We start from the raw sequence: 14,262 nt of genomic DNA on the forward strand, positions 1-14,262 counted from the left end.
GTATACAGTCTATCATTTAAGATAAATAGGCTATCCATATTTCTGTACTTGCATTTTTAGTAAATAATTATTGTTAAAAACAGATTTCTGGAATTTAACAAAATGTATATTTTTTTTAAGAATGCTATTTATTTAAGTCAGATGAAATATAAAAATCCACAAAATAAAATGCATGAAAATCAAGATAAAGAAATTCTAAGTTGCAGTTAATAGTTTATTTCTGTGAGTTTTTTTTAGTTTAATAATAAGAAAAAAAAATGTAATCAACTGATAAAACTGTAAAATAAATCATTTCATGAGAGCTTGATTTGTTTTATTCCACAGTAGGATTTCCAGGACATATCACCAACCCTGTGATGGTTGTATCATTTTTAAAAATTGGGCTACTTTGTATACTAAGTCATCTATAAATGTTTGTGGCTTTTCCTAACATTTTAAAGTGTTTATATTAGTCTGCTACTTATGTACAGCTGCTTTTAAAAGGCAGTGGATCCATTTTTCCTTCATTCAGATGTTTATACTTTTAGGCAGTAAAAAAGTGATTGTTTTGATGGGCTAAAATTCTGTATCTTTTTTTAAAATGTAAAAGGTGAAATTTAACCCCGCCTTGCATTAATTAAAATTAAGAATTTTTGAAAGAAAAGAAATTTTTACTTATTAAATATATACATTTTTTTTTTACCCAGAATAAGACAAACGTGTAATGTCTGAATCAATATAGTGATTAATATAGCTGGTGGACTCAAGTTAAAGACAGAACATTTAGAATTAGAAAACAGTGAGAACAATTTTTATGAATTAAGGAGATTTCTTCGGATCAGTTCTACATTATGCAATGTACAATTAAAATTGTTTCTAAAACCACTTAATTGCTGCAAACAAAAATTGACACTTAACATGAAAGACACCATCTTGTCAGTTTCTAATATGCAAACATTCACACCACATAAAACTATGACAATGTGTTAGATGTACTGTTATAAACCACTACGATCTTGTGAGTTAATCTTGTCCATTTGAATTATGCTTTTTAAGTAATATGATGCCCCTGCACTCCATGGATTCTGATTTGATTGCCTTGTGGGTCTTCTTTTATCTGTATATCAAAAATCTTTACATCATGCTAAAAACTTCTAGGTACTGACAACTAACTCGTTTTTGTGTTTCTAGAACAGGAACTTCAATAACAATGCAAGAAAATAAAAATTATTAAGTAACAGTACGATTATATTTGTAAACAAATGCACAATTACACTTATTTGAATGATAAAACTACTGTTTTATTACCTAACGTTTTCATACATTTTTTAAAATATAACTTTCATTATAAACAAATTTGTACAGCTATCGAAATATTTGAAGTGTCTGTTTTAGATTTCTTTCAATATAACACTTCACTCAGTTTTTAATAACAACCACTTAATTATTTTTATAGTTGCATATTTGTTTAAAATACAATAATCCAGACACAAGCATAACAGCAAATATAACACATCAGCATACAGATTTCTTAATTTAATAACTATATTATTATGTCATCAATATATTACGGGAATTTTAACAATAATCATAATTGCACAATGCTTTAATCAAGGTTTAAAGATGGCATTCTTAAAATTAAACATATTTTTGTATCACATATATGACACATACATACCTCATCCCCTCAATAAATAAAAAATATACTTCTATAAACTTAAAAGACTGTACTACATACATGTAGATCTAAAAAATTATTATAGACAATATGTATATATATATATATATATATATATATATATTTATAGTTTTACAAGGCTAATAAATTAACCTTAATTAAATACGTAATTATACAAAAGTACAATTTTAATAATTAAGTGCATGCATATGCATATACACACAAATATATACATTTTTGTACATAAAATTAATGAGATTTCTCTCATCAAATTAATGGAAAAATAAATAGCTCCTCAAAACAAAACGTAAAATGTTATAAAATATCTTGACAATAAATATACTTTTGTCATGCACACAAAATGTTTGTACGAGAGCATTTTGAGGACAATGCAGTCAGACATTGTAACACGAACATCACCTTATTTATCAATTCAGTCAAAATTATTTAAAAATTATTTACAAATCTGGTATTAGTTTTTCAGTATGTCAATAAATAAAAAAGTGTGACTAATACTGCAATGAGGACAAGCTCAGAAGGAGCGTATATGAAAGTAAATGGTTGTACTTCATGAAGGACATTTATATATTACTCGGAACATTTAGTGTGTATGAACTTCTAACAAGGCTAAAATGGAATTTTTTTATAACTGATATAGAGTGATGTCTCTAACTGATTTGTATGTGGGAGTGATTTCATAATATATTTAATTCAGGTTTTAATAACTTAAATGAACATTACTTTTTTATCATATCAATTTTGAGTAATTTATTTTAATTTATAACATACTTTTATAAATCAATGGATTGTGGGATACTAATTCAAGATCTCAAGCAAATAACAGAATGGTTCCTTTATTATCTATGGAGTAGCACTCCAACCATTCCTCATACAATCTGTATTTAATAAGATTCCAACAATTTTCTACCCGGTATAGTTTTTGTACACCAATCCCAAGAAAAATGGTGTAATATGCCGATTAGGAACCTTTTACTCAAGTTCATGCACACAGAATTACAATTGTTCTAAATATTTTCATATAATTCCAATTACTTTTTAGTTTGAAATGAATATCAGTAGCAAGTGAGGCGAGGGACACTCGCACACACAACCATTTATATTGACATCTACCGTAGAAATTTTAAAATGAAATTATTTCTTTTAAAGGACAATTTCTTTTCATCATCAGAAAGTAAAAAAGCTTGCATGTTTAGCCTGTTGTATAATTATATACTAAGAAAAATAAAATGGTTGGGTATTTATTTTTTTGTTTTAATAAGATTCATGCATTTTAGCAAAGTACTTTAGTAAATTTTCTTTTTAATGCATATTTTTTTTTATTAATTCATGATATAAGCTTTAATTTTTTTGTGGGAATACATAGCAGATGTTTTGTAGCTTAAGAAAAATGCCAAGCCTGATTACAATTTGAAACCAGGACCTCTGAATTTTACTGAATTGCTAAGTTTGATGTTATTTATTTTTTTTTAGATTTTATTATGCTTATATACTCTTGTAATAGATTTTGAGCTACTTCAAAACATCAGAACAAGTTTTCAGGATTAAAAAAATAGTCTATTATAATTTGTTTGGTGCTGATGACATAATTATTATAAGCCAATTTTTAGAAAATTAAAAATTCTATAGTTTCCACGGGTTCCTTATTTTAATTCTGTTTCCATTTTTAATTAAATATCCAAATCTACATCTTTCACAAAAAGTATTTAAAAATAAATTTAAACATTTCCTTTTACAGAAATAAAGCTCATTTTGTTAATGAAATTTTAGATTATATGCTAATTTGATAACCCAAATTTCTGCAAACTAATTAACATATACTTAAATGTACTCAAGCATCTAGCAGTTAATACCTTCAAAATTGTTATTTTGTACTGGCTTTATTTATTATTTTCACAATGTCGTATTACTATTTATTTCATGCAGTAATCAGTTGAAAAGATCAGTTGATCTTTCCAAGTAAGTACCAGTGCAGTTTCTGTTATCACTGGGGTCAACACATTTATATCACTCTTGTGATGATCTTTATAACATATATGCTAATTACAATCTCATTTGAATAAAGTATTTATTTATTGTTTATTATTACGGATAAAATATATGAACTAGAATTATTCTGTATTGGGCTTTGAACTTAACTCGCTGTCAGATTTCAGGTGGTAAACCCAAACCAGATTAAACAGTCAAACTCAATACAGAAAAATACACTTTCAAATTATATTTATAGTTAACAAAATAAATTACTGATAAAAATTACTAATATAACCTTAATAAAGTTACAAGATCTATGTGGAGAGGATCAGAAGTGTCTGACTTAGATACTTTCCTTCTGGAGCGTCTAACTTTCGACTAGGTTATCTTCATTTTTAATATTAAAAAAAACATACATTTTATAGACAGGACTTTTGAAGCTGAAAACATTTCTTAACACTAGGTGTTTAAAAAATGAACCTTTTCATCTTTTATCTGAAAGTCTTGGTTAAAAATTTACTTTTTTAAAATGTTGGTTTCACCAAGATGTAAAATGATAATGCATAAAATTATCCTCGATTCCCTTTCTTAAGCCATCAACATTCACACTGTGAGATTTTCCTTACAGTTAGTGATCTCTGATGCTTTCTTGAGCAATAGAAAATACTGGGACAATGCACGTTCTCTAACCTTCTCTGTCTAATATACTTAGCGGTTATGTGACCAGTTTTTACTGTGCTTGAATATTATTTATGGTAGTTATCTGGTGTAAAAGGTTCTCATTGAGCAAGTTCTAAAGTTTTTATGCATTCATATAGCTTAAGTGCTTTTCCTCAACATGCAAGTCTCTCATTTTCTAATTGGTTTTTCCTTAAAATTTTATATTGTCTTTTGTGTTAATTTATTTTAATTTTTTATTATACCAGTGTTATAGTAATTTTCATGTATTTACATCTATTTTTTATCAATAGTGATGAAATTTTAATAAAATAATAGTTTTAATTAGTAAATTATTAGCAATAATTAATAATCGAGAACACATTTCAATTATATAGTGGGCCTTTTCTTGCATCAAAATAAGTTATCAAGCACATTTTAATTACATAGTGGCCTTTTCTAGCGTCAAAATAATAGTTATCGGGTATTTTTATAAATTTATTTATATACAGAATGTTGCGTAGGTATTTATATTAATTACTGGTATTTGTTTCATTTTAGGATAATTTTGTGAGGTGAAATGGAACACGAGAAATATTCAGAACAGGCTTTTAAATATTTTTTGAGCAATAAAACTGGTGAAGGATTTGATTGATTTCATTTACAGATTAGATGATCATGATACAGTGACCATCTTAGAGGTTTAGTATAATCTGAAGATGAATTTGAACATCCTGACCGACCTTTATATTTTGTACTTGGAATAGGCAAGAAGACAGATGTTGGAACCTTCTATCACCATGTTTAAATTTTCAAAAAAGTGCAAGAATCACTCAATATTTAAAAAAGAGCCAGCTGGGTCTAGTGAAATGAAACCCAGATTTTGCTACTAATGTCTAATGTCATCTACCAGGGGTAAAAACAATGGCACCAACAACAGCCAAAACACAATCAGTGCTGAAAATCTTTTCCCCAGATTCAATTATCGAACTGGTTATGAAGTATACAAATAAGTCCTTAGCAAAACTTTGTCCAAATTATAGCTGGTTATGTGATTATCTAGAAACAAACAGGAAGAAATGTTAGTCCTTCTTGGACTATTATATGACATGAGTAAAAAAAGTGCAGCATCCAAATACGAAGTAGTACTGACAGGACTGCTCTAGAGTGCTGCAGAGTGAATGCCAAGAGAAAGTTTCTTCTGGTATTACAAGCCTTATGATCTGATGACATATGTGATTGAAACATAGTGGATAGTAATCATAAATATAGATATAGAGACACGGTAGGTAAAGAAAGAACAAACGTTGATAATTTAGCACCTATTCATCAGCTTTTTTCCAACTTGGAAACTATCTCACAATTGATAAGATGCTGGAGATGAAAAAAAAGTTTTGTAGAAACCAACAAATTAAAAAAAAATTTAGTTATTTCCACACTCCACAGTGATAATAAAATTGATAAGACAACAGGTAATGTATACTTATATACATATAAAACTTTTTATGATTTAACTAAATGGGCTGTGGCTCTCATTGATAAAATAAAAACTGCATACTCAGTGACTAGAATAAGTTGTAGTTGGCCACTAACAGTTTACTTTGGCCTGTTGAAAAAACTGTTGGCTGGTGGAATAAACTGCCAAACTAAACTTAAGCTGAACACAGGAAAATTAGAACACAGTATCCTAAAAATTTGGCTGTATCTATGTTACTTACTGATTCGAGCAAAAATTCAAACACTGGCATCAGAGGAAAAAAAATTAAAAGAATCACTAGAATATTTGAAGAAGAGGCAGATGGGTCTAGTGAAATGTCTAAATACAAAAATAAGAAAACCAAGAACAGTTCCAGTGAATGTGGAAAGCCAATATGTCATGCTTACAACACGCATATCTGCTGTTCATGTGCTGATAAAAACTTAGATAATAAATAATAAAATTATAAATTTAGTCATGTTTTAGTATATTAGTTAAATATAATCAAAATTTAATTTTCCCTTTGTAACTTCCTGCTTGTAAAACAACGAATGTTTAGTAACGTTATGCCGATATTTACCTAATTCACAATTTTTATTGTATTTTTATTTTTCGGCCTTCAATTTTGAATGCAATAAATTGAATTTTGAATCCAATAAAAAATACTTAGTTTCAGATAACTATGTATTTTTAAAAAATTAATTACATGATAAATTGGTGCAGTAAAATTTACAAAACATTTTTAAAAACTGATAAAAAGCATTCTGGTACTAATAACAAAAAAATAAAAATAAATACATATAAAACAATCTTTTAAACAAATATTTTGGTAAGATAATGAATAAAAATTGCACAAATGATGTTTTAGAATTAACAAGTTGTGAGAGAAAATCTCATGCATGAGTTGACTGATGATAGAATGAGTACACAAATGGCTTAATGCAATTTTTTAGTTTTTCATCATTTATATTAAATATTAGCATGAAAAATGAAAACATAAAATTAAAATGAATTTCTATATGTTGAGAGCATGGAACAGATATTGTACATGAAAATGCTAGTATAAAACTCATGTAAAGCTGCCATGTTCATCATTGAAACATGAGTCTCTTATCCTTCAGCTGCACATGAATCTTTTTCTATCTGCTATATTCACATTACCGACTTACCATCTAGGCTGAACTGAAATTATAGAATATTTACAGTGTTTATTATCACTCCATCCCTTTTTGCAAGTATTAGCAAATCCACTCACTTCCCTTTTAAAATCATTGATAACCTTTTAGCAATATCTTCTATATGTGTCTAAAGCTTAGAATAATAATACTTTTTTAACCTTTCCCAACTTATGTTTCAATACTGAAATTTAAGCAAAATTTTCATCGTTTATATATGTAATCTTATTGGATTTTTTGTTCAACTACTTTGAAAATCAGCTGGTATGAGAACAACAGAGGTGCTCTCTGCCTTAAGTATCATGATATGAGCTAATGAGTACTGAGAGCTTGACTTACATAAAAAATCTGTTCACAGCGTTACAGTGGTGGACATCTTTTTCTGTCCAGGTGAGGACCGTAACTCTACGGATAAAAAAACTGACAACAAAATATAATAAAAGAAATATTAAAATTATACAAAATAATCTTAGTATTTTCATTAATCATGTATTCTGAAGCAGAATAAATAGAATACCAACATTATCAAGAAGCTTACAAAATATTAAAATATTTTTTAATATAATTTTCAAATTAGCTACTTTGAATTAACTAACTTCAATTTTACACACAAAAAGTCAAAACAGCTTTCATAAACCTTCATAAAATAATTATTTCACATCATAATCACGAATATGCATGATTTTGATGTTGGTCATTCTGAATCACCTATCTTGAATTTTTTTAATTAAAGATGAAAATTACAATCAGTGGTTTTGAAAACCTACTAAAATGATTTGCAAAATTATTTTAAGTAAAAATGAGTTTCTTTTAACTTGTTTCAGAAATAAGCTACTAATATACAAACATTTGAAACACATAAATTTTGAAATGCATTGTCTAAATAATACTTTTAAAAAAGGTTTGATTCAAATCAGTGGATCATTGAATTATTTTAAATTCACTATTTTTATCTTAGTTCATTAGCCTGTATGTAAACGTCAATTAGTTACACCGGCCAGTTACTATTTAGCAGTCATTTATAAACTTGATTCTCAAAAAAACAGATTTCTTTATAAATTGTTACATTTCCTTTCCACAAAGGTAAAACGATTATTGAAAACCCAACACCACATATTATTTTACACGTCTTACTCAGAGCAGATGGATAATTTTAACAATATTATTATAAATTTTTATATGATTAAACACCAAACTTAGTGAACAAGTTATACTATGTGTACAACAAAACAACATTGGATGTTGCAACATTCAAATGCAGAATTATCAGTATTAAAGGTTAGTAAAGATTAGGTTAAAGAAGGTTAGTAATTTTGACATTAACCATCTGCCTTGACAATGTATAGACAAGAAATAGATGATTAATTCATTATTCACAAAAACCTTACTAATCTAGATTATTCTATAAAAAACTAATCTGTAATCTTTTCAGTTTTCTGTTAGGTCCGGGGTTAAAGATGTATATGTCATGAATGTTAAAGATGTATAAATACATGAATCTTGCAACTGGCATCTAATTAAAAAATGTAGTATTATAATATTAATTATGGAGGTGAGTCTCTGCAAACATCTTGAGACTGGCAAAAATGGTGGTGATATGTGATTATAAGAACTAAAGATGAGAGTTCTCTTAGCCATAGTCTCCTGCAGCCTGGTAAACTGGCAATTGTGGAGAAGGAAATGGGTTCACATGCCTTGGACATTCTTGGAATGAACAAGACTCATTGAAGAGTATGTGGCTATTTTATGACCTATGACAGAAACACAGTGTACTTTTCAGGAAGTGTTATAAGTCAGAATGGCATTGCAGCTGTTGTTCCTGAAAATCTGAACAGCAAGTTTATGCCCAAACTGTTGCAGTATCAGAGGAGGAAACAAAAGAAATTTATGATCAGTTGGAACATGTTATCAATAAGCTTCTCAACAAAGAAGCAATTTAAGGTGACTTCAGTGAAAAACTTGACAACACTACCAAAGACACAGATTTACAATCTTGGGTTAGCCTCACGATCTATGAATGAGGAATGAACAAGGCAAAAGATTTATAGCGTTTTGTGTTGGTAATGATCTGGCTGTCTATAATACTCAATTCAAAAATCAAAGAGCTTTGTGTACTTGGATTTTGTCTGGTGACAAATTCAGAAACCAGATTGATTTTGTTTTAGTGCAAAAGTGTTTGAGGACTTCTACCCTGGACTCCAAGTCTTTTCCTGGAGGAGACTGTGATAGTGATCACAATCTGTTGGTTATGAAAGTATGAATCAAGTTAGAATCTACCAAGAAAACCTTTATAAGACAGGTAAAATTAACTGAAGAAAAATCTCCAACAATTTAGCAAACCTGTAAGGCCTAAATTCAGGGACTTCAGTTCAAATAAAGAGGAATCAGTATCCCGAACACAGAACAGAGTTAAAGAGGCGTTTTGTTGTCTCTTCCCAAATTAGAAACAAAGTTCCAAGTGGTAGTGTCTCGGCCTTTCATCCGGAGGTCCCGGGTTCGAATCCCGGTCAGGCATGCCATTTTCACACACGCTACAAATCATTCATCTTCATCCTCTGATGAATGCCTAACGGTGGATCCAGAGGTTAAAAAAAAAAAAATAGAAACGAAGTTGCCAAATGCGAAACATCCTTGGCTGACATGCATCACTGTACATCTAACTGAAGAGAAGAGTAACCTGAAGGAGAAATGGTATTCATACCACCCAGGACGTGAAATAGAAACTGGACTCTGTGAAAAAGTACAGTAGCACTGCAGAACTGATAATCACAATTCGTTACCACAATATGTGAAGAAACTGAACAATATCAGAATCGCAATCATACATGGGACCTCTACAAAAAAAGTGCCAGAGTTCAAGCCTTACACAAGGGTGGTTGAGGATGGAAATGGCAACCTCATTGTTGACTGAGAAAGAGCTGTTGCGAGATGGAAAGATTATTGCAAACAATTGTATTCTGGTAATAGCAACGATACTACAAATGAGCAGTCAATTCAACAATCTGTAAATGGAACCTAATATCTTATGCAGTGAAATAGAGAAAGAATGCCATTTAAACATCTTAAGAAAGACAAGTCTCCTGATATTGATGCCATATCAAGAAAAATGCTTAAAACAATGGGACAAGAGTGTATAGATGTGCTCCAGTCACTATAAAACAGCATACAGGAGACTGCACAGTGGCCTGAAGATTGGACAAACTCCCTTTAGAATACCTTGCAGACGAAGGGATCAATTGGAACAGCTCTAATTCCTGTACTATGGCACTCAAATCTCATGGCAGTGAAATACTGTTGTACATAATTGAAGTCTTAAACCTTTTCACTAAGTCACATATCCACAAAACAGGCAGATTTCATTCAATTCAAGGCACTTGGAAACAGATCTTAAACATGGGAAGTATTTGAAAAATCTTGTGAGTTTGGTGTCCCTGTTTTTATTTGTTTCTTGAATTACAGGAAAGCTTTTGACTGTGCTGTGTGGGAAAAGCTGTGCCAAATATTGGCAAAATTTGGTACTCCATACCACATACTAGCTTTACTGAAAGGTCTATATAGCAAGTACAGTACATCTGCAAAGACAACCGGAGGTATATCTGAATTTTTCACTGTCTAAAGGCGTTTGGCAGGGCTGCGTTCTTCCCCACATACAACATGCATGCTGAACATGTCATTAGAAAAGCCCTGGATGGCTGGGCTGGAAGCATATCACTTGGTGGAAAAACCATTAATAATTTGAAGTTTACTGACAATACCACTTTTCTTGCCAAAACTGAAGATGAACTTGATGATTTACTAGCAAGAATCAATGACACAAGTCTGACATATGGACAGGATATCAATATCAACAAATATAATACCAAGGGTATGATACATAAACTGAGGTGTCAAACTCACAGGTTGGTAAGGGAACTGGTGCTGGTGCACAATTTCATTTATCTGAGGTCAACTATCTGTGACACAGGAGTTAGGAAGAAGAAATACAAAGGCAAATAAATTTAGGATGAGTTGTTATGAAGAAGCTTACAAAGATCTGGCAGAATAGAGCAATTACAAGTAATATGAAGGTCCATCTTCTTGAAACACTTGTTTTTTCTGTCTTTTTGTAAGAGTGTGAAACTTGTACCCTCAAGGCCAGAGATAAACAACAAATTGACACTTTTATGTGATATTGATATAGGATGTTATGGATACCATAGATTGTAAAATGAACAAAGCGTCAATTGTCAAAGAAAACATCTCAAAACAACTTTCTTTCCTTGTCAATCAGAAAATACTGTTTTTGTTTGGACATATTGTAAGAAAAGATGGATAGAATGTTGAAAAAGCCATTGTAAAAGGAAAGAATGAGGGCAGCAGACCATGGGGAAGGATAGCAAGCAGATGGATAAAGCAATGAGTAAATTGACTAATGATGATGACTATTAATTATACACAAGACACCTGTGAACAATTTCTGACTGTTATATTCCTGAATCAAATACAAAGTTAAGGAAAACTGGGTGTCTTGCAAAAAAAATTGCAATCATGCAAAATAGCTGAAAGACAAAAAGGGTCAGAAAAATAAAAAGAAAAGTTAAGCATTTCATTACTTAACTAATATAAAAACACACTTAACTAAACAAATAACCATATAGGTCATCTAATCCCCATATTGTCATTTTATATAATATATTCCAAACAGAACTACCAGTTGCAAAAAGGACAACAATACTAAAGAAAGGTTAAACTAATTATTATTAAACTTTAATTGTAGAAGATAAAATTATAAATTCTAACAACACTAATTAGTTTTCATCTAAGCTAATTACAGAAGATTATATGAATACAGTTGTTTGTACCAGTACATTAATGATGGCTGTTAAACGGTGTTGACCGATGGCAAATGATACAGCGGAAGTCAAGTAGGCATTCAAAATATTTAGTTCTCAAGCACGAGTATATATGCAAGTGAGCAAATGATCTCATGAATTGTGTGTGAACTGATACTCTTGTTAGGGCTTCATCAGTAACAAAATTATACACAAGATGTCTCTCAACAGCAAGTAGCACAACTAGTGTTCATGATCTGAACTAGTATTCACACTCAAAATATAAGTTGCTTTTTTAAATCATCTCAAACTACAAATTTACTACATTAAAACAGTCTTTCTGAACATTACTTAAATAATTTCTTATCATCATGTATTTCAAGGATATCTGTAAAAGTATGATGTCCGTGTTACAATATACAGAGCTAAAAAATGTCCATAGTTGGATACAAATGCAAAACATACAAACACGCTCATTCATTCACACAAAATTTGTAAAAATGATAAAACTGAAAGACAGAACATTTACAAGAACTTTCACCTTTAAATAACTCTTCATACGTTCTATATATTTTCTTATTTACTAGCTTCAAAATAATCATCAGACCAGACATTTTTGTTTACTCTCCAATATATTAATACACATACACATACACAAACACACACACAGTGTTGATGTCAACTGTACTCAGTTGTATATCACCATATATATTGCAGATGTTAAATATCTACAAAATAATTGTCTTCTTACTTAAAACAAAAAAAGGTATAGCTCTGAGCAGTAAAAAAAGTAGTATGACTCTAGCAACATTTTACCGATACTCATCAAATTCAGAAATTAAAAAAGTTTCTAATAAAATATTTGAACAGAACCAAAAACTGACTGAAAATGTTGATCAAAGAACGATTACAAACAATCAGTAAAACTGAAATATAAACCAAATAATATGATGTCACTCCATCAAGTGAGAATGTCTTAAGATTTTTTACAGTTCACATGAAATATGATACTCTATAAAATGACATAATTTTAAAATGTAGCGTATGATTAAAAGACTTAATAAAACCTTATAATAATTTAATTTTTCTACATCAAAAGTCATATGCAAGCAAAAATAACCACACAACAGCACAAAACATGGCAGTCAGAGTGACAGCGTTTCCTTAATGAGTTTTTTCATGGTACTTCCAACCGATGTACTCGGAAGATCAGATGTTGTGAACGACAGCTGCAGAAACAAACAAATATTCACATCAATATAACAATACCGGAAAATACTTACTTACTTACTCATGTTTAAATTTAAGGAGATAAAAACAAATCATACACTTTTTTCTTAAATCTACAGCCGTAGAAAGGGGTTCAATCATTACAAAGTAATTTATAAAAGGAAATACAAATGATCGGACATCAAAAAAACAAAAGCTCCAATACTTTTCCAAATGATGTACAGTAAATTTGCTTTAAAACGGCATCCTATGGTCTAGCACGATTTTTGGAAAAAAATACTTGATTACAAGACAAGTAATCACATCTGGTCCAAGCTCATATGTGATTGAAGGTGAAAGGGGGAGACATTACGTCGGTTGGGACAGCATGCTTGGATAAGGGGCAGTTGTCAAATATAACAGTGCGCTTATCTTCGGCTGTCTTCGTGTGAGATCATAAAGGTGCAGGAACCCATGTGTTTCTTACTGCATCTTTATTGGCACTTTACATTCAGTTTCTGTCATTCTAGTTAAGTGTTACATTCAGGCTGTTTGTAATCAGCTGAAAAAAGTGTGTTTAAAAGTGTTTGTGAGATTCTGATTGATAGTGTAACGGGTCTTAAAGTTAATGTCGTTTCTTCAAAAAGAAAACAATTGGCTCTCATTTTGGCTCAAAAGCTGAAAATTGTTAAGAAACTTAAAAATGGCGTAAGTAGGCACATCATTATGAAAGATTATAATACAGGATCATCCACAATTTTTGACATAAGAAAAATAAAAACAAGCTGAAAGAGTTTTTGAATGAATCAGGAATTTTTAAAAATGTTGTTGAAAGGCAAACTTTAAAAAAACCAAATCAGACCAACTAGATTCAGTTTTCTACAATTGGTTTTCAGCAAAATGTTCAGAGGGTAAACTCATAACTGACCCAATGCTTATTGAGAAAGCAAAACGATTTAATAAGATTTGTTCATTACAGATGTCGATTGTAAATTTTCAGTCATTGACTCAGATAAAGATGACATGGATGAATCAAATAACATCACTTGGAATCAAGGAGCTGATGCCTTGAACACATTTATTAAATTTGCTGAATGTAGCAGTTCATTCAATGATGCTGAAATAATGAAAATCCACTTTATACGAAATGACTTTATAAAAAAAAGGAAGAGAGAAGACTAAAAAACAAACCGATATTCGACATTTGTTTAAGATGGCTTCTACCAACAAGAACAACCTCACAGACTTAGACAAGCCTTCTAGCTCAACTTCAAATTAAAAAAACAC

General features: G+C 30.2%; 1 protein-coding gene across 1 annotated transcript in view; it reads right to left on the reverse strand.

Moving 5' to 3' along the window:
• Window positions 1-1,206: 1,206 nt before the first annotated feature.
• The window catches only part of Atg101 (autophagy-related protein 101), a 43,570-nt gene continuing 30,514 nt past the window's right edge, over window positions 1,207-14,262 (reverse strand). Inside the window, exon 5 of the mRNA XM_075363096.1 lies at window positions 1,207-12,995. Coding sequence (XP_075219211.1) covers window positions 12,912-12,995 — 84 coding nt within the window. The 3' untranslated portion in view covers window positions 1,207-12,911. The remainder of the gene's footprint in view (window positions 12,996-14,262) is intronic.

Source organism: Lycorma delicatula, chromosome 4, assembly GCF_047948215.1.
Source record: "Lycorma delicatula isolate Av1 chromosome 4, ASM4794821v1, whole genome shotgun sequence".
Lineage (NCBI taxonomy): Eukaryota > Metazoa > Arthropoda > Insecta > Hemiptera > Fulgoridae > Lycorma > Lycorma delicatula.